The sequence below is a fragment of the Doryrhamphus excisus genome, linkage group LG11 (genome assembly GCF_037039965.1).
Source record: "Doryrhamphus excisus strain RoL-2023G ecotype Guam linkage group LG11, RoL_Dexc_Guam_v1.1, whole genome shotgun sequence".
Lineage (NCBI taxonomy): Eukaryota > Metazoa > Chordata > Actinopteri > Syngnathiformes > Syngnathidae > Doryrhamphus > Doryrhamphus excisus.
In genome coordinates, this window is record NC_136367.1 from 15933725 (window position 1) to 15954276 (window position 20552).

The 20552-nt window shown below is 41.3% G+C and overlaps 2 protein-coding genes across 4 annotated transcripts; both read right to left on the bottom strand.

Annotated features, from left to right (window-relative positions):
* Positions 1 to 1720: 1720 nt before the first annotated feature.
* On the bottom strand, positions 1721 to 13291 carry ubap2a (ubiquitin associated protein 2a). 2 transcript variants are annotated; one of them, XM_078794838.1, is made up of 27 exons: positions 13172 to 13291; positions 11541 to 11679; positions 10711 to 10788; positions 10364 to 10474; positions 10063 to 10225; positions 9887 to 9973; positions 9753 to 9816; positions 9557 to 9654; positions 9361 to 9419; positions 9192 to 9262; positions 8943 to 9126; positions 8603 to 8873; positions 8224 to 8510; positions 7401 to 7627; positions 7028 to 7316; positions 6640 to 6679; positions 6213 to 6390; positions 6030 to 6075; positions 5559 to 5877; positions 5318 to 5409; positions 5158 to 5208; positions 4985 to 5078; positions 4495 to 4914; positions 4305 to 4409; positions 4166 to 4233; positions 3067 to 3259; positions 1721 to 2152 (listed from the first exon to the last, which is right to left on the bottom strand). In XM_078794838.1, the coding sequence occupies exons 2-27, from the start codon at positions 11631 to 11633 to the stop codon at positions 2061 to 2063; spliced, it is 3780 nt and encodes a 1259-aa protein (XP_078650964.1). In that variant the 5' UTR covers positions 11634 to 11679; positions 13172 to 13291; the 3' UTR covers positions 1721 to 2060. The 2 variants fall into 2 exon arrangements, with proteins under 2 accessions (XP_078650964.1, XP_057929730.2); XM_058073747.2 differs by having other exon boundaries at positions 1721 to 2156; positions 3068 to 3259; positions 13172 to 13290.
* A 1521-nt stretch (positions 13292 to 14812) lies between these two features.
* On the bottom strand, positions 14813 to 20079 carry dcaf12 (DDB1 and CUL4 associated factor 12). Of its 2 annotated transcripts, none has more exons than XM_058073764.2 (9): positions 19610 to 20079; positions 18341 to 18628; positions 17769 to 18035; positions 17572 to 17632; positions 16712 to 16905; positions 15698 to 15763; positions 15392 to 15554; positions 15120 to 15298; positions 14813 to 15036 (listed from the first exon to the last, which is right to left on the bottom strand). In XM_058073764.2, exons 1-9 carry the CDS (start codon positions 19670 to 19672, stop codon positions 14878 to 14880), a joined length of 1440 nt encoding a protein of 479 aa, XP_057929747.2. In that variant the 5' UTR covers positions 19673 to 20079; the 3' UTR covers positions 14813 to 14877. The 2 variants fall into 2 exon arrangements, with proteins under 2 accessions (XP_057929747.2, XP_057929756.2); XM_058073773.2 differs by having other exon boundaries at positions 18341 to 18625; positions 19610 to 20078.
* Between the last annotated feature and the right edge of the window lie 473 nt (positions 20080 to 20552).

A 20552-nucleotide genomic window follows, 5' to 3' on the forward strand; every position in this document is an offset into this window, starting at 1 on the left:
GACACCTCTGGGTTTGAATCACAGCCCTATAAAAATAGATCAGCAGGAAAGTGCTAACTTTTGGAATCAAATGTCCCTTCTTGACAATCTACCTGCTCTTTGAATAGATCATAGACTTAGAGGATGATGCAGTCCGTGTTGCCTTCAAGGCCTACTTTTTCAGTCGAACCTTTGGTCAGTGTTATGTTCATAGACCTTGATTGTACCCATTTGTGTTGGAATGTAAGATTTGAGCACAATGGCATTCGGACCAAACAAACAGTAGGCTCTAAGAATTTTAATTTAGAAATTTAAAGCCTTTACATATCGCTTAAAATCTGAAATGTCTTCAATACGATTTTAAAAGATTAAATTACTCATTTAAGACAATACATGAACTTCGTTCCATTTGAGGACGCTATAGCATTACAAAACGACCCTCGTTTTCACAGCTTTATCAGGCGATGCCTGTTACGATGGCATATTAAAATATGAGTTTATGAGAATAAAGTAGTAAAATAACGAGAATAAATGTTAATAAAATAATGCATAAAAACAAATCAAACTTCACAGGCATTGCCTAGGACAACTAAACGGGGGGGGGGGGGGCTTATGTGGAGGGAGCTGGTTAAGGAAGGCGGAAGTGACATGCTAACCTATGCTATGTGATGCTATCTGTTACTTGCTCAATTGTTATTCTTCGGAACTGAAAATATATGAATCACTGAAGCTTATAATAAAAAACAGAAAAGCAGTGACAACCTTTTATACATTGAAGAACGTTCTAAAACAATTGATATGAAGAACAAAGTTACATGTTTTCTATTTTTATTTTCAAGAAATATCCCTATCTCATCCCTTTCTTTGTTATTTACTTGTTCTTATTTATGTTATTATTCTGTAGAATTGTACTTTTATGTTCCTGTAATTCTGCTGATACTGTTTTGTACAATTGAAGTTTGTAATAAAATATATATTTTTTAAAAATGCTCAATTGTTATGTTTTGCTGTCCCGTTATAAATAGCTTGCCTGAAGCAAGACAATAGTTTCATTCCTGAAACTATAAGTATTCTGACACGATGAAACGTACATTTATATTATAAATATATTATATTTAATCAATTATATTTTAACATTTATTAAACAACTTTTATTCCCCAAATTAATTAAAATTTATCCCAAATTTGTTCTTCCATGCGGCCCCCAATACCTTCTTGGATTTGTATTCAGTATGATTTTTAAATTAATTTTTAAACTGCATTCGATTTGTGGAAACCTGTGGTCGTACACACACACACACACACACACAATTGGATCTAACACAGAAACAAACTGTTTGACGTTTTAATCTGGACAACAAGGGTTAAACCAATGTTAAAATGACATCAAGGCCTGGCTGGTGACCAGCCAACTAGTAAGAGTTGAGGAATGACAGACAAATGGAGGGAAAACGGCAACAAAAGAAAACTCAAGCTATCAACTCAAGTCACGCTTCAAATAAGGATTCACAGATGCAGGAGACCAAAAATTACAAAAAAACATATTTCTTCTAAAAATTAAAAAAAAAAAAAAAAAAAACGGGCCTGAGCCATGAAAATGATGCATGGAATCTATGTACATCGTTCTCAGTTCATGTATGCATACAAAAATGAATCCACATCACATGATGCTTGTGTTCAAGTATATTCAACAACTTCATCTCCATGATTTAGCATTCTCATCTTTCCACATTTGTTTTCAAAATAAAATGCCCTTCAAAATAAAAACTAAAATGCAGAAAACCACATTTCATGTTCTACCAATACATATATACTGTATAAATACATACATAAATATATTTTACATACAACAGCCATAATTTTGAAAAGGGGGATATACAGAGCAAAGGGGGAGGCGGTGGTAGTGTGTGTTTGTGTATGTTTTAGTTTGTGTTGTAAAATGGTTTGTCCCTCCATTATTTTGTCAGTCAGACGTTTTAGTGTGGTGCTTGGCCACACACACAAACAAACAAACAAAACAAACAAATAAACAAACATCCTGTCACACATTCACATGCGCACACGTACACAGAGTAGCAAGCTCAGTTGGCCCAGTAAGGAGAGGTGCCATAGCTGGACTTATTGACTTGGCTCTTCTGCTGCAGGCTGCTGGACTGCCCACGCTGACTTGGACCACCCTGAACACACACACACACACACACACACACAAGTTGAGATCATTTTTATTTTTGTTGTGGTTCAATTGCTGATTTGAGCAGTAGATTTGGGTGTGTAGTGAATCTTTGTCACTACTGAAATTAATGAACTTATCCAAGTTATTACAGTTTATTATATATATGTAACAAATATATCATACAGTCATATCACCTTGTACTTCGGTATGTGACAAAAATAAAAAAAAATAAAAAAGCAGGAAAAAAAAGAAACAAACTATATTAGGAAAGCAGGAAGTGAACAAATGTAACAGTTACTGATTGTAAAAGTACCAGATGGAGGGGTAGGATTTAATAAGCTTTGCTTCTTCCTACTCCTTTTGGACATGTGGAACTGGGAACTGATTATGTGATGCATTCAATTGTAATCTGATGCATGTTCAAATGAAATTAAACCATTACCATTACCAAATCATGCAGTTTCGTGGCTGAATGCTCATCAAAAATATACATATTTAAGATAATGTTACATTCTTACGACCTAAATTAAGCATTTTCAAGTATAAAAATAGCTAAATTAACTAAAAAACAAATTTCAAGCATTTAAAAGACACATTCAAAGATGTTGACATAGTATTCCACAGTGGTCACTAGGTGTCAGAAATGTTACTGTAATGTTTGGGGATTAGATCGCCACGGCAACAGGCACAATAATCCCTAGATGAAAACTCAACTCTCAACCACCAACATCACTTCCTGTCCGCCACTCACTCTTCTCCCATAGGGAATGCATTTATAGCAACACACACAAGCATGAATCTTACGATGATGTGTCACAAAAACGAACGACAATAAAGAATGCATCGATATTTTGTCCCCACTACATTTGTGCAACGTTTAAACAAAAACACTACTACTGATCCACGTTTGTTTACCTGTCCATCCTGAGCCAGATGGTGGTGCAGCAGCTGAGAATGTGGTTGCTGGTGAGGCAGGATGTGAAGGAACGGGGCCGGTGCATAACCTCCAGGGGCTGCTCCGGGATTCAGGGGCCCCGGACCCCCCAGTGCAGATGGCAGGCTGAAGGGAGGGGGGGTCGCTGCATGGAAACCCTGCTTATCAAAAGACTAAGAGAGCGGGAAACGGAAAAAAAAAAATGATGAACTCGGTGGGATCCTCACTTGTTGTACTGTACTGGTCCAAAACCAGTATCTATGCACCCTTAACTGCTCTGAACAGTAAACAGTAAATAAATGATGAGATAAACTATTTATTCCACGTATTCCACTGTTGCAGTATAAAACTTACACATAAAGAAAACATTAGCATATAATTAGCATCACTTACAACATACGTAAGTAGTGCAAACAACTTTTTAAAATGCACGCAGAGGTACAGTAGCTAAAGCTACCTGATAATGACTAATTAAAATGCATCTGCTGTCATGTGATAGTTGATAAAGTTGATTAAAAAAAACCTAGCATTAATTTCAAGGGGCTGCACGGTGGTTGTGTGGTTAGCGCGCAGACCTCACAGCACTTTTTTTTTTCGCAGACATTTATTTTGGAATCATTTTCTGCATGTAAAACTATAAATATTGGGATGTACGGAACAGATTCATTGGATTTACATTACTTTCCATGGGAAAATTTTCTTTGGTTAGAGTTTGTTTTGGTTTGAGTCGGACTTTCTGGTACAGATTAACGACACTAACCAAGGCACCACTGTATTTATTTGTATTATTATTTTTTTAATCTATGACCCACTCTAGTGCTGCACGGTGTTCGAGTGGTTAGCGCGCAGACCTCACAGCGAGGAGACCCGGGTTCAATTCCGCCCTCAGCCATCTCTGTGTGTAGTTTGCATGTTGTCCCTGTGCATGCGTAGGTTTTCTCCGGGTACTCCGGTTTCCTCCCACATTCCAAAAACATGCTAGGTTAATTAGCGACTCCAAATTGTCCATAGGTATGAATGTGAGTGTGAATGGTTGTTTGTCTATATGTACAGTACTCCTTGGACTCATTAAAGCTCACCTGGGTCTTATTGTAAACACTTCCGCTGATGTCTGGCACACCAGAGTTACTTGATGTCACTGAAACGCCTGAGAGAGGAAGCGGGATCGAGATCAATACAGACACGACGAGTACCTTTTAATACGAGTACCTACAGTACCTTTGCCAGGCCCGCTAGCAGCAGTTTTGGCTTGTGCCTGAGAGGAGGAATTGTAGCCTTTACTGTAGTCCACTCCAGCCGGTCCTGCTGTCAGCTCCTCGTACCCTGTGAAGGTACGCAGTACACTGTGTGTATTCTTTGCAAGGAAATCGAGCATGATAACAGGACTCTGCGTTGCTTTGTCAATGACCTGAGCTGAAGGTGTGCTGGCCATAACCGCTGGGCTGCTGTTGTGTCTGCTGCTGGAAGGGGCTAGCCGACGGGTTACCCAGACCGAGTCCCATGCTGTGCTGCTTGGCTGAGGTTGGTCCCGGGCCCCCCGGAGGAACAAACATGGTGGGGCCATACTGGAATGCAGCAGCGCTCGGCACGGCGCCGGGAACCCCGGCGTAGTAAGGCAGTCCCGTGTAGCTGTAGCCGGGAGGCAGGAAGGCCTGCTGACTGCTGTGGTGCTGAGGCTGGCCCTGCGGTTGAGGCTGGGCCTGAGGAGGTTGAGGCTGGCCCTGGCTCTGGCCCTGGCTTTGGCCCTGCGGGGGTTGCTGTTGAGCTGCCAGGCTAGTGGGTGGCGCTGGAGAGGTGGAGTCATTCCTTCCAAACTTTGTGACTTCACCTGAACGGGGCGGACCACGGGGGGGGGGATGTCAAGTCGGTTTTGGATGCCTGATGCGAGGAGGGCTTACCTGAGTAGGGGTTGTTGGCGAGGTTCCCATCTCTGCTAGACAGAGTGGCAGTGGGGCCAGGGAATGTGATTCCGTAGTAATCCTGGAGAGATGGCTGAGGGCAAAAAGACAATTGGGAACCGCTCCAAAGAAAAACTGTTAAAGGACTAAGGGGACTACGATTTCAGGCTCACCATGGGCAGTCTGGACTGGAGCATATGGAGGTCCTCATAGCCGTAGATCTGCTGTGAAAACAAATCAAGTCTTCTATTTGTAGTACACATTAACAGTAAAATAATGTCATCTTATAGGAACATATATCTAGTTACTGGTTTACTAGGTGGAACTACTTACTGGGTATGCTGGCAGTAGTCCCCCTGGACCCATGATATACTGGTTGGGCAGCAGAGGAGGAACTCCTTGGGACAGGTTAGGAGGGGCTTTACCTGTTGACAGCATACATTACTTATACATTACTTTCAGTTACCACTCTAGTTGGATTAATATGCATCAAGTTCCATTTAAAGTGCATTCTTAGACAATAACAAACAAATATGGAATACAACAATTTGCATTGTTGTGTTTACGTGTGTACCAGTAGAGGACGAGAGCAAGGGTGCGGCTCTTGGTGCGGAAAGGTTGGATATGCCAGTAGCTCCATTGGAGCCAAGTCCCAGCGCTGAGCTGGTGGCAGCAGAGTGAAGTCCGCTGGTGCCGGCGAGACCTCCGACATTGCTGCTCATGTTGTTGCCCATGTTGGACATGCTAGCCAGATGGCTGATGCTGTTGCTGCTACTGTTGCTGCTGCTGTTGTGGGCCGAGTGGAGGGCTGAGGGTGTCTGCTGCGATGACGTGTTGTAGGAGCCAGAGGAGGGAGTGAGAGAGCTCACACTGTTGCTGTCAACGCCGCTGTACTGAAGAGCGACAGAAGCAAATATACATTTGAGCTGGCGTTCTGTACACTTTTGGCAGTGGTCTTGTAGCCTGTTGGTCACTAAGAGATTTTTGATGCTGGAAAAACAGGATTTCAGCCATTGTTACTTTTAGTAAACAAAGAAGAACTTACAGTGAGGGCACTGGAGCCAAGGGCTGAGGAGTGGCTGCTGCCATGGCTGCAGACAAAGCACAAGAACATCATTATGATCAGGTTCCTCAACGTTTTTACCCGTCTATCCACTGTAGTTAGTCCACACATTCATTAGCAATTTAGAAAATACACGAAAAAAATGTGATAGTTTGAGCATTTCACCTGTTGAGTGAGTTGAGTTGGCTGGCAGAGGGAAGGTCCGGTGCCAGGCTGGAAAGCGTGGTAGAGCTCTGTGCAGGCAAGCTTGGAGGGGCTAAGTGGGAGGAGGGAGGCGGAGCGCCGTTGGTGTTGACATTAAGAGACGGAGATTCAGGCTTTGGTGTGGAGGATGATGAGGAAACTGAGAAGAGTATGACAAAAAAAACATTCAACTGTAATGGTGTGTAAAATTTCAGATTAAAACATTTGGAAACAAAATTCACAGGAAACAACTGAAATTTTGAAAAAAAGAATCATGCACGAAACTACATTGGACCAACATTTTAAGGTTTTACCTCCAAAAAACAAATTACTTAGAAACTAGTATGTAGCAGATAATCCAATCTTATTGGTTACTTTCCTGTCAATAAATATAGCCAAGATTACTTACTGTCTAAAGCTGCAGAGGTCCTAACTCCGTTCAGACCATTCTAGTGAGGAAAAAAGTTCACACATTTACTGAAAAGTACTGTTTGCAACTAGCTCAAAATGACATTTTTTTAAACCAAAAAAATGTAAGAATTAGTGGTTTAAAATAGCTGATTGGAAAACAAAGTGTAAAATAAAAATAACAAAATAAATTGAATAAGATGACTGGCCTTCTCATACTCACGTACTGTACATCTCCATAGTGCGTGCGACCGCTAATTTGCAATCACAATTTTGTTATATGATGGCTAACATTAGTAGCTAAACTTTGCCAAATCACTAACATTATGTGACAGCAAACAACTAAGTGGGGAGTAGATGCTTGCGGCACACGTTTTGAAAGTGCTCACCATAACTGGCCCAGGGGCTTCTTTGCTCTGGGAGAAAGACAGTCTACTGTGAGGAGGCATGGGCCCATCAAAACCTCCTCCCACTGCAGAGAAGGGGGAGGCCGAGGGTACGGAGCATGAGGAGGTGGTGGATGTGGTAAGTGACAAAGAGGGAGCATTGGCGGCGCTGGCCGCCCCTAATGAAGAGGGCGTGAGACTGGGGAGCGTCGCTGAGGAAGACTGGTACACTGGCTCAGATGACGAAAGAGGGAGAGGAAGGTCGACAGAGAGAGGGTTCCCCAGCGACTCACTACGAGAGAAATAAATGTAATTTAATTGAAATTTAATAACTTTAAACCTCTTTATCGGTGAAATTTAAAGAGACCTCAGGTACCTGAGCGGTTTGGAGTACATGCTCGTCTGGCTCTGCGTCCCTGGTCCTGATGTAGGTGGCACGGGGCCAGGAGCCGAAGAGGAATCCCTGGATGTTGCGTTGACAGAGCCGTCCACAACTCCAAACTCTGGCAGAGCAGACTCAGAACCAAAGTCTAGAGCTCCAAACTGAAGGTTTAGACCGGGGACATCGGTGGAGCCGGGCATCTCTACTGCTATGGAGGGGATCTGCCACAAAAAGAGACAACACCTATTTTCTATTGTTCTCATTAGGGTCCTACCTATGGGCAATGTAGGACCTCCAATACACCTAACATACATGTTTTTGGGATGTGGGAGAAAGCCAGAGAACTCAGGGAAAATCCATGAACACACACACAAACATGGAAACGCCATGGAAACAGAGATTTTAACTCCATGTTGACATTAATTAATTAATTAATGTTAAAGTTATGAAAAAAAACTATGAGGTACTAAAGTCTGACATTAGATATGTTGTTTAAGCAATGTATGTATGTACCTAAAATAGCACAGAGTGGAGTACAGCAGGATTGAAGTATAAACCAAAGTAAAAATAGAGTGTGAATCTGGGGGTGGTTGAATGAACAAAACAAAATATAATAAGTTCTGCTTTATTTTTCCTTTGTGGAAATTGGTTTAGTATATTTTGTATGGGTCTATAATTCATGTCAAAATGACCCGGGTAATGACTGAGGTTATCCAAACCACAAAATGGTGTTTTTAGACAGTTTAGTATTATTCAGCATTTTACTTTTCCTATGAAGAAGTCCAAGAACAACATTGGTGTAGACAAAAGTCTTTACCTTTGAAGTCGGAGGTATCCTTCGTTTCTGGCCTTTTAGTTGTACCCGCTGCTGCTGTGGTGTCCCGCAGCCCTGAGCATCCAGCCCTGCACCAGGGGCCGGGTGTTTGGCACCGGCAGCCGCTGTCGATGAGCCGCTGTGCTGAGAAGCAGACGAGACGGATGCAGGGGGGGCCTGTTGTTGCGATGGGGGGCTGGGCTGACGTGCCAGAGGCAATGAGGGGCCCGGGTGCCTCTGAATGAGCTGGCTCAGCACAAGCGAAGGCTCTGGCTGCAGACCAAACTCACCTACACATTTGTAAAAAAAAAAAAAAACATGAGCATGTAAATAAACGACACGCTTGTCTGTTACTGTATTATCAGTTGACATGAATACTTACGGCTGAACTGTGAGGACAGCGAGGTGGTGTTCGATTCTGGCACTTTCATGTCCCAGCTGGAGGAGGAGGGCGGAGGTATAGGTGCTCCCAGGGATGGCAGACGACCAATTGAAGGGTTTCCTCCTTGGGTGCTGGCAAGAGGGGCCACTTGGGATGATGGCAGAGGACCCAAGCCAGGACCCTTCAGCTGTTCCAGTATCTGAGCTCCAGCACTTGGCTGAGACCGCTTGGCTTGGCCCAGGTCTCCAAAACCTGCTCCCAGAACTGATGACTAGCACAGAGAAAGTTTAGCTTCAGTAAGTATTTCTGTTTAAGTCTTATTCTTTGTCATATTCTTTACCAAAGCAGCGTGAGCATAGCTGGTGCCGCTAGTAGTGCTGCGGCTGGGAGGAGGCGGCTGATGTTGCTGCTGTAGCGGCTGGTGGTGGTGAGAGTTAGTGAAGACCAGACTCTGCGAGGAAGAGGAGGCAGGTGCTTCTCTCCCTCCGACCACGGGCTTCTGCAGCAGGGAGGCCAGGTCCAGACTGCAAGAAAACAATTAAAATATGTAAATTGTGTAATTTATTCAGCACAACATGTATTCATGCACCTTTGCCCAGGAGTAATGTGGTTCTCAGCAGGAGGTGCACATGACGACGTGAACACTTTGGTCTCAGAGAGCTGCGAGACAAAAAAAAAAAACAAAAAATAAACAAATCGCTATTATAAATACAAACACAACAATTATTTTAGTTCCAAACTGTAAATGCAAAACTCACACTAACATCCTCACTCCAGTCCTCAGATCCATAGTCTTCCATGGGGTTTCTCCAGTTAGCTATAGAACAGTAAACAAGGAGTCAAAGTAGAACAAGATGAGAGAAAGATATGTAAACAACAGTAGAGGATTCCTGGAGGAGAGTACATTTGCATAGAATTCAGTACTACTATGTACACCATGAAAAGAAAACGAACCCATTTCATCTGTATTGTTGTTAGCCGTTGTGTCCCAAGCCTCACTCTGTGTGGTCCCGGTCCCACCCTCTGAGGTATAGTCTGCAGGATTGAAGGTTCTGGAAAATGGAAAATATCATGATAAAGAGCTGGCTGAATGTAACTGCAGTTGATAGGTGAAGGCCGAGAGATAAAAGAGCAACAATACAGTATGTACCCCATTCCCTGGGCTGAGAACCTGCTTGCTGTTGATGCTCTGCCTCTGCCTCGACCTCCTGACCCTGCGTGAAGTTCACACACACTTTAGCATAGATCAAAACGATGAGAGAAGTCTTTTTACACCAATCTCACCACGGCCACCTTTCGCCCTGCGCCCTCGATCGGAACTTCGGTCCATTGGTGTCACCTCTATGCCGTTTTCCTCTGGACGAACTGCACCTGGTGCAAACACACGTGAATCTAGACATTACATCGGTGGCAAATTACGCCGTGAACCATAACTTAAATCTATCGAGATCGAGGTGTACCCTGTCGGCTTCGATTGGCCCCTTTACCCTTGCGGTTGGGAGCCGCACGACCTTTGCTGGCCTCCCTCTCGCTTTTCTTCTCCCGGTTTTCCTTGTTCTCCTTGCTTTCTGAAGCGCCCTCCTTCGTCAGCGGCTTCTTCTTCCCTACAGTTTCCCATGACGTCTACACATAGAACATAAAAAACAGAAAGAGAAACCAAAAAGAGAGTGAGAAAAGAGTGATATTTTTATTTGGTGTAATGCATGCAACACAGATGACACATATTAATTAAATGACACATATAAACTGCTCAACACCTACCATGTCCGAGGTGCTCTCCAGAAGGAAGTTGATGGCTCTGCTCACATCCTCGTTGCAGTCATGAAGTGCAACCATACATTCATCCTGGTTCCTGCCAGTCACCTCCATCAGCTGAGGGTACGTAACACCAAGCACACACTTGATATGCATGTACATAACACCAACATAACTACTCACGTGCCAAACAGACACACATCAAGTGTATAAATATTTAGAAACGACAAAATAATAGTCATGTTAACTGCATCTTTAATGCTTTGCAATTTTAACGCAACATGATTTTAATCGCCTGAAACAAGCTTCATGCAGAATGGAAACGTCTGAACAGTAGATAAGGAAACCTGTACCTGATTAACTTTGTCTTCAAAGTCAGCATCATTCTTGTCATAGATCATCTGGGCAAGCCGGATTTGCTCAGCAGTCGCCTGCAACACCAAAATATTAATTTGTGAACAATGCTTCTCACATGGGTGGAAGATGAGCAGACAATCAATACACTGCACCCCAGTATATGTGTGGATGTGAAACAATACTACTACTACTACTACTACTACTACTGAATAGCATCTTATGTGTTAGTCCAAGCACATCAATATGACATTTGGATGTCTGGAGTATAAACTCAAGTAATTAAATGACACTTTAAGATGTGATCTCTGTCAATTAACTCTGCTATTGCTATGCTATTACCCTGTACCAGTCCAGTCAGGCAGGGTTCACGTGTCAGGCATCATCTTTGGAATCTTTGCATAAAAAAAACATGGCTAACTCTTCCTATGTGCTTGGACAGAGCTTGACCCAGTCCTGATTTACATTGTGTGAATTTAAAATAACCAGATTTTGCAGGGTCATCTGTTACCTGATTAAAAAGTTGTTTTTTTTTAATAAAAATAGAATATTTCTTCTTATATTGGCATCCCTCTGAAAAACACCTAACACTGGGAGACGCCCAGCACTTTCTGCAGTTAAGTAAATAAACGACTAAACCCACTAAACTAGGAAAATACTTTAACCACGGCTTCTCCTGACATTGTGAAATGTGAATTTATTGGCAAGAGTATGTGGGTCACTGATGTTTTGTTTAAAAACATATGCTGCAGTGAGATGTGTGTGTGTGTGTGTGTGTGTGTGTGTGTGTGTGTTTGGTCTCCAAACGTTTGTGGCTTTAGAGTCTCACCTGTATCTGTTTTTGTGGTTGGGATGTGTGAGTGGCAGCAGGTGGGGCTTTTTCACGGGGGCCCCGGGCCTTTTCACTGCCCAGCGAGCTCATCTTATACAGTATATACAAAACTCTGTATGTACAAAATAAAAAAAATCTGGCAAAGAAACAAGAACAAAGAAAGCTCACAAATGTGATCATACAAAACACTTCATGACAGTTTTATAATGCAGTTTTAACATTATTATTAGTATAAGTATTATTAGTGGTCACAATTGTCCCAGTTTTGCTAAAAATCTAGGTGGAAGACGGTGATTGACCCGGTGTCCCTTTACATACCACAAAGAAGTGTGTGTGTGTGTAGCAGGAAAAATAACACCACACAGCTTCAGTATCCATCTTCTCACGAGTAAAGAATGGCAAAAATATGCACACTATACTGGACTGTCAAAAGTTGCAAACAAGACAAATGCAATCAATCTGTATGCAAACAACTGTGTGCCAAGATGAATAGGAATATTTCTGCAAACTTCTAACAGCATACATAAACCGTGCAAGTATGTATGACAGGCAAAAAGGCATGTATTATCTCTAAAATATAAAGCTGATATTCCTAATGACACCGTTGTTTTCTTGTGAGAACAATAGCAATGCAGTTGACATTGCAATGGTGACGTCATCGAATGCGCTAATACCATTGGCTGCTGGGCTGAACAAAGCTAATGCCAAGGACCTGGCTGGATTTCAGTGGCAGATTTCAATACTGACATAAATTCTATTTTGAAGGAAACCATTTCAAAAACAATATCAGGAACTGTAACTTCCGTTAACAAAAGAAGCATTTACAAGTGACCAAAATAAAAAAAAAACATTTCAACTGTCTTCGTCCAGACAATAAAGTCCATTCATTGCAGGATCAGTTTTATTTACTTAGCAACATGAATATTACATATGTATAACATACATATGTACATCTAGGGTGGTAAAGTAGATAATATACACTATACCGTGTTATTAACATTTGACAAAATACCATTTTTATTTGCGAAGAAACAGCAGATTGTTGGTTTCAGGAACGCCTAACGTTAGCTAATTGCTACACACTTCTTTAAAGTATGTGATCATTAATTCCCACCAAGGACTGTCGTGATCTGGCAAGTAAAAACAAAACAATTCCAAATTTGATGATGTTAATACTAAGGGCCGCTTTGTCCAAGCTAGGGAAGCTAACATGCTAACACCGACACAGTCTCGGGAGATGAAGCTGGAAGCTAACGTTAGCAAAATATGCTACCTAAATCTGGTACAAGTTGGTAATAATCGACCGCATAACAAGCTCGTTCAAATATTGGCCATATTTTCAGGTGAGATTAATGAATAAACGACAGTGGCTTAAGCAAACAACAGAGCTGAATCGAATTAATAGAAGAAGGCCTTTCAGCGGAACACAATCCCATCACGACATTGCTCGCCGGGAACCAAGACAACAGAAAAATTGCGAAAGACACCGCTCACAGCCCCGAGTCAGGGAAACAACGGAGTCAGGGACTAAGTCCGTAAATAAGGGTCAACGATGACAACGCACTAAACACGATAGGAAATGAAGGGCAAATTCGAGAAAACATGAGTAAAAATGTGTTTTTTATTACCTGCTAACACGCTTCACTCAGCCAGCAGCAGACAAGGTGGTCACGTGATTAAGGCTACCGAAGTGGATGCTCGGCTCGGCTCTCCTCTCCGGACACAAACCACAATGTTAGTGCAGTTCTCCTTCCGCTCCTTACAAAAACCACCACAAACACTTCAATATACAATTTCTCTTTATTATTTACTTTTCCTAATGTTGCTTGGATTCCCAGATTCAGTAAAAACATTCATGTGGCGTGTATAAAAAAGAACAGGGCATACACATCAAACCACGCACCTCAGAAATATACAGAAAATGTATGCAAGTGTCTCTATTTCACACATACATATACACATTTATATTATAAAATACACTTCAGTGATGTTTTTTTTTTGTTTTTGTTCAAATTGTGGGTGTATTATTTTCAAATCAGTCATGAAAACTTCAGATATGTAAAAAAAAAAAAAAAAATTGTCTATGGCAGTCTTTCACAGAAAGACCTGAGCAAGGCAAAAGCTTAACCCAAGCCTACCCTGCCTCTACCAAACAAGGACATGAGAAAGGACACGCCTTGATATAAAAAGCAACTTTAAGAACTGTGACAAGTGTATGCAGTATGGAAATCCAGGGCCAAGCCCAACAATGTTTTGTTTTGTTTTGTTTCCTTCCAGGTGGCTTGTTGGCTTACAAAACCACTGTTTGTCAACCTAGTCTCAGAATTACAAGTGTTAGCCAAAGGGGAAAAAAAATACTCATGTATTATTTGACAAGCTCTAACACAAACAAAAGCAAAATCGGTGTCGATTCTCTCGTGACACCAGACTTAGCATCTCAACACTAACAGTGTGCAAATCTGCAGAAAGCGTTCTGATCAGATTGAACAGAAACATGGAGGGGGTGGGGGACAAAAAAAAAAAGACATTACACCTTCAAAAATTCCATATCAACCCAAACCACTGAAATGGAGTGGTGACAGTGAATTGGGGGCAATAAATACAAATAAATCAAATTAGAATAATCAGCAGGTGTATGTCAGTCAAATCAGAGATGAAAATAGAGGGATTGCGTCACAGCAGATCATTCTATTTAGCAATCTAAATATTTCTCCTTTTTCATAATTTCAACCTGAAATATTTTCATAAAAAGTCCCATTTGGAATGGATAGGTCATTTTCTTCATTTTGCTGCGGATGAGGACAAGTTGTTTTTTGTTTTGAGACAGAAACGGTTCCAACCAGTAAATATTCCCTATTAAAAGTCAAAACGGCAAACCACTTAAGTCCTTCAAAATTGTCTTTTCAGTCCTTCCTCTCCCTCTCTTTATATATTGCCATTCATTTCAGTGAGAAAGTGAAAAAAAACCTTGTTATATCTTACAGAATATCAAGCCAAAAAGAAATCAAAGTAGATGACATGTTGGTTATGATTTAAAAGCCGCCTTTGGGTTCTGGCAGACTTTGCAGTTCTTAAAATGACTGGTTCAAACATTTCAATAAAAAAAAAAAAAGATTGGCTTTGGTGGAAGGAGTGAAGGGACAGTGGAGAACAGGATGTTGAAATGTGGACACGAAGATGCAGCATAATCAAAGCTGTGATATGATGGTGCGCGAGGTCATGCTCCTGAGTCCATCAGAGACAGTGATGTTGCTGAAGAGAGGGAGGAATGGAGGGATTGGTTTAATAAAAAAAAAAATGTGTACAAGGATGTCATTGTATCCTAATGACAAGGCTAGCTCCACAGTCCCGCGTAGTTCCCGTGTAGACCAGAACAGAGCGGTCCGCCTGCTACAAACAGTTTGGTGCCGGAGTCGTCGTAGCAGTGTGTGTACACAGCGTTAGGAAACGAGTGAAGGTCTGAGAAGTAACTCCTCCATGTTTCATCATGATTCTGAGAGCAAAAAATAAAAGTTTAGTAAAAATATTGTTGATACACATTAAATTTAATTTAAAAAAGGTCAAAAGGTTAGATACCAGCCAGCCTTTCCCTGTTGTGAGCTTGAGAATGCCATCCCCCGAGCACTTCCGGTAGCCTCCATTTGGAATTAATGGATTCTCTAGGAATCTCTGGGCCCTGATGTCGAAGAAGAGAAGCGAACCTTGACCAGTGCCGACTGTCACAATGTGCTCATAGAAACTCACAGAACGGATCCCTGCACAGAAAGACACACACAGACATTTCCATGGGTATTACATGTCTATTTCAAAAAGATTTGAAAATTAAAAAAAAAAAAAAAATCACTCACCACTTCCTCTCTCTCTGGAATTGACCGACTTGACTGTGTGTGTCGGCTGCCGTGGATCCAAAAAAGAGACATGGGCCTGAGATCCTGCAGCATATACTGACCAGTCCTGTCCATAGGCCAGACACACATTCTCTTTGCAGTGAGGCAGCTTGATTGACAGAAGCTGCATGGAAGCAATACGCCACAAGTGAGACCCAAGTAACAATATCCTTCACTTCTCAAGTGTTAGGATTGATTTAAAGAATATATTTGGACTCAAACTAGCTTAAAGAAAACGTGAAAACTATATGTCAAATAGAGCCTTGCCTTGCACAAGGTGTGTTCAGCTTTCCAGAGGTGAAAGTAACCATCCAAAGAGACAGCACCCAGCTCCTAAAAGGAAATATATATGAATAAGATGCAATAGTTTGAAGATAAAATGGTAATGGTATTATTTCATTTGCATCAGATTACAATTGAATGCATCACATAATCAGTTCACAGTTCCACATGTCCAAAAGGAGTAGGAAGAAGCAAAGCTTATTAAATCCTACCCCTCCATATGGTACTTTTACAATCAGTAACTGTTACATTTGTTCACTTCCTGCTTTCCTAATATAATTTAAGTGTTTTTTTTTTATTTAATTTAATTTTTATCATGTACCCAAGTACGAGGTGATACCATAGTAAGTGTCAATATAGTGATATATATAGCACATCATGACTGGTTCAAGACTCTTCATCCTTGTATTTAGCAAACATCAACTGCTTGTATTGTTTCTTGAATTGGCTCATCGTTGTGCATTGTTTGATTTCCTTACTCAATCCGTTCCATAGTTTGATTCCACATACTGAAATGCTATGGCTTTTTAACATAGTCCTAGCATATAAGTGTTTCAAACGTAGTTCTTCCCTGAGATCATATTTCTCCTCTCTTGTAGAGAAGTATTGGATGACATTTTTAGGTAATTGGTTATTTTTAGCCATATGCATTATTTTAGCTGTTTGAAGATTAACTATATCAGAAATTTAAGTATTTGTGATTTTAAAAATAAGGAGTTAGTATGTTCTCTGTAGGCGGCATTATGAATTATCCTTACTGACCTTTTTTTGCAGTACATTTAGTGAGTCAAGATTGTTTTTATAGTGATTACCCCATATTTCCACACAATAAGAAAGATATGGTAAAATCAGTGTGGAGTGATTTCTGATTGAGAACAAATTTTGCTTTGTTTAATATTGAAATGTTTCTTGCCACCTTATGTTGTATATTTGTAATAAGAGGCTTCCAGCTCATATTTATAAAATGTGTCAAGCAGATGTCAGATGTTCAACACTCACTTTGTGGTTGTTATTGAAGGCCAAAGCACGGACTTTGCAGTTGTATGGGTGGGTGTATTCCTTTGGGATGTCTTTGAGGGCACGGTGTGAGATATGGGCATAGGAAGGCACAGCCCCCTCGCTTTGACTGTGCTGAGCCTGGCTCATTACTTCCTCCGTTACCTCCCACAAACCCATGGAGCCATCCCGGGAACCTATGAATTCAAACATTAACCAGACACATAAATCAATGTGTTGCGTGCATCAGTAATGGCTAACAAACATGTGGTGGCCATCGTGGCACAGTACGTGGAGGGCAACAACTTTAGAAAATTATGAAAAAACACAGCAGTATCACGGTCAGTCTAATCTATTATGTCTAAAGGCAACTACACACATGTCATGATATGGGGACACTGTGAGACTGCTTTAAGACTTTTGGGACTTGAAGTTATCATGCTAGGTGCTATCATGGTAGCCGTTAGCATGTTAGCATTTAAGCTAATTTACTCATGTCTAAAGGCAAATACACACATGGCATGATGTAGGGAAGTTATAGGACAACCATGGCACTTTAGGCTTTCTTGCTAGGTGCTAGCATGATGACTGTTAGCATGTTAGCATTTAAGCTAATTTACTCATGTCTAAAGGCAAATACACACATGGCATGATGTGGGGACACTGTGGGACTGTTCCTTGAAAAAAAGATCTATGTATCCTCACTATGATTATCCCTTTATTGATAACAATGCCACAAATTAAGAAAGATGTGGATTGATTAAGATACACTTATTTTGAATTGTGCAAATGGAACCATGCGATGACCATTGCTTTTTTTACATGCTTGTGCAGGATGAAGAACACTCATTGAGAGAACTCACCAGAAACAGCCATCCTGTCACTGATCCATGCTATCGAGAAGATCCAGTCATTGTGGCCATCCTAACAAACAAATGACTTCAATGTAAAAGCAAAGCAAGTCTCAGAATGGCTTTGAGTATGTTATCTTGGACAGGATTATGGGTTATGATTATTTCGCAGTAACACTTTAAGAGTTGCAAAGGAACGGAAAACTCACATCTCCGACACAGACTGGGTCCAATGTGGGCAACTGGTAGATGGCTAAGCTGTTGGGGTTGTCTCCTCCAGTCGCTAGGAGGGTTCTGGAAGGGTTGATCTCGATAGCATGGATCCCACAGCCCTGCTGGTCCAGCCGGGAATGAGAGCTTGCTGTTGAGTGGTAATGCTGCACTGGCCCTACCACGGAACCGCCGCCGTGACATACCCTGTCCTTGAGCATGGGAATGCGAGTTATCTGCCCAGTCATGACGTTGGTTACAAAAAGCTGTAAGGAAGCCGAAAAAATGTAATTGGATTACACAACACAAACTGCCAAATCTCAAAATAGACAATATGAAACTGCATAAATTATATGAGACAAAGAAAGGCAGCACAGCATCTGAGTAGTAGCAGTAGTAACACTACGGTAGTAACTATATTATAACGCAATCCTCACATTACACAGCAATAGAAACAGATAATTATATCTATTAATAATATACAGAATGGTGTGTATATGTGTCAAGTGTACATTGTCCAACAACCTCACACTCAAAACGACATTACCTCCCACCAGGAAAAACATCTCACCGTGTTGCATTTGGTCCCGCACACAACCTGCTGTTGGTTGAGCCATTGTGAGGCAAATACTTTGTTGAGACGCCCAAGAGAAAACTCCCTCTCCTTCAGGATGCCGGGGAGCCTGCCGGCAGCAAACCCACGCAGGCTCCGCTGGAGCTGCAATTCATGCTGCTGCTGAGGTCTGAACTCTCGCCCTCGGAGGGCACAGACCACTGAGTGTCTACTGCACCACCACTGCACATGACGCGATGAACAAGAGACACGGCTCCGCTTGTATGGTGCCTGACACCAGCCCTGCTGACAAGAGAGAGGTATGAAAATAAAATACAATATATACAAATATCCCTAGTTTATCACAGTTACTTGGTTCCAGTCCATTTTTCCCAATTATAAATCCAATATTTTCATAGTTAAGAGCATAGAAAACCTATTTACAACCTTCTAAATACATTTTTAACATTATTAGAGCCCTCTAAACATGCGTCAACATCCCTTTGTATCCATATTACGCAATATAGAAGACAAAATAAGAGTAAATAACATCAGTGCGTGTGTGTGTTGCTATAAATGGGTGGCGGGCGGACAGGAAGTGACGTTGTAGCCTGTGTTTTTATTAGGGACTACTGTGCCTGTTGTGAGATAATTCGGACCTGCAATAAAGTGTGTATATGCATCTCACCTAACATTACTGACAATAAATAATACATTTCTAACCGGCTATACAATTAATGGATACTGGCTGATATGCAAACATCCACTGTATGTATTAGTGTATGTATTAAAACAAATTCAGTGCCAATTACTGCCATATATTTTGTTTGTATGCAAATAGATTCATAGAAACAGTGATTTACAAACTAAAAAGACGGGTTTTTAATTTTTCTTTGCAATGGCAGTTTTTATATTAGATAGCTCAACGTTAACCTTCGTTAACTGACCACCGGGGTTCGTTATCGTATTCAAATACCACCAATTAAAACAAAAGGTTGACATAAGTGTTTATTCCATGCAATGAAGGGGTTACAATGTAATAGCTGACGGAGTTACACATTCGGATAACCTTAGCAGTCGTTGTGCTGATAATTTAGCTAACGCTTGTTAATATTAAATGCTGCACACTTACACGCCATATTTATTTTCAGATAAATATGACATTATGACTAGTTTTCTGACAGCGTTCGTTGTCTCCTTGCACAGCTTGGTTTCACTCAAAACTTGCCTAGCACGATGCTAGTTAGCATGCTAACATCACAGTTTACGGCTTTGGTTTCCGCCTACCTGTTGTTGTTGGTCCTTGGGCTCCCCTGCCTTTCTTTTCCTGCTAACTGTTTTTCTCGCCATAGTCCGACACACACAGCTCCCTCACCCACATGGAGGGTATACCTGACTCGGGACGTTGGATCATATAATGTCGATAAACGATTTTGTCGCTTGGCCTTTGCTAACGGCGTCCGATGACAAGCAAGGACGATCACATACGGAGTACGGTGCCTGGTCGCTTGACTGGGGTTGCCGTTGAATGTCTCGCGTTAGCCTGTTGTGAATTTATAAATCGATATTAAACAATACAAAGTGTCGGGCCTCTAGCTTTAAGTCGGCGGGTTCTTGTTTTTTCCTCCAAGAGTAGCGTCAGCTACAGCGAGATCATTGGGCTAGCGCGCAGCCGCACTCATTAAACAACAACAAGGTCGTATGTGAACGCGCCCGTTATACGTGCTCGTTCACGACGATTGCGCCACTGCCATTGATACTTTTGGTGGACAATTTAACACTTTGACCCCTTTTAAACCGTAATTATACCGTATCTAAATTGTATTCATCATTAAAAAATACAAAATTAATAACATGCATAAGAATACTTAAATTTTATGAAAGTCACTTATGAAAGTCACTTTTAAAACCGTGTGCTATATAATAGCTCAAAAGACTGATCCCTCACTAATCTACAGCAACACATTTAAAGCATATTTTTCTTAAGAAATGTGACACTTAATAAGGTACACAAAATTACAGTACTTTATACTCATTAGGTCCTCAGTAATTACTCTTAAATGTGCCTTAGTCATTAGTTCCTTAGTAGTTAATGAAGAACAAACCCTCCTAACCACTACTTATTAGTTCTTAGTAATTACTCTAGACCTCTCCCTCAATAACTACATTATTTGTGTGTACTTTATTTTAAAGTGAAACCCACAAATCAAATGTGCTGATTTCCTTTTTT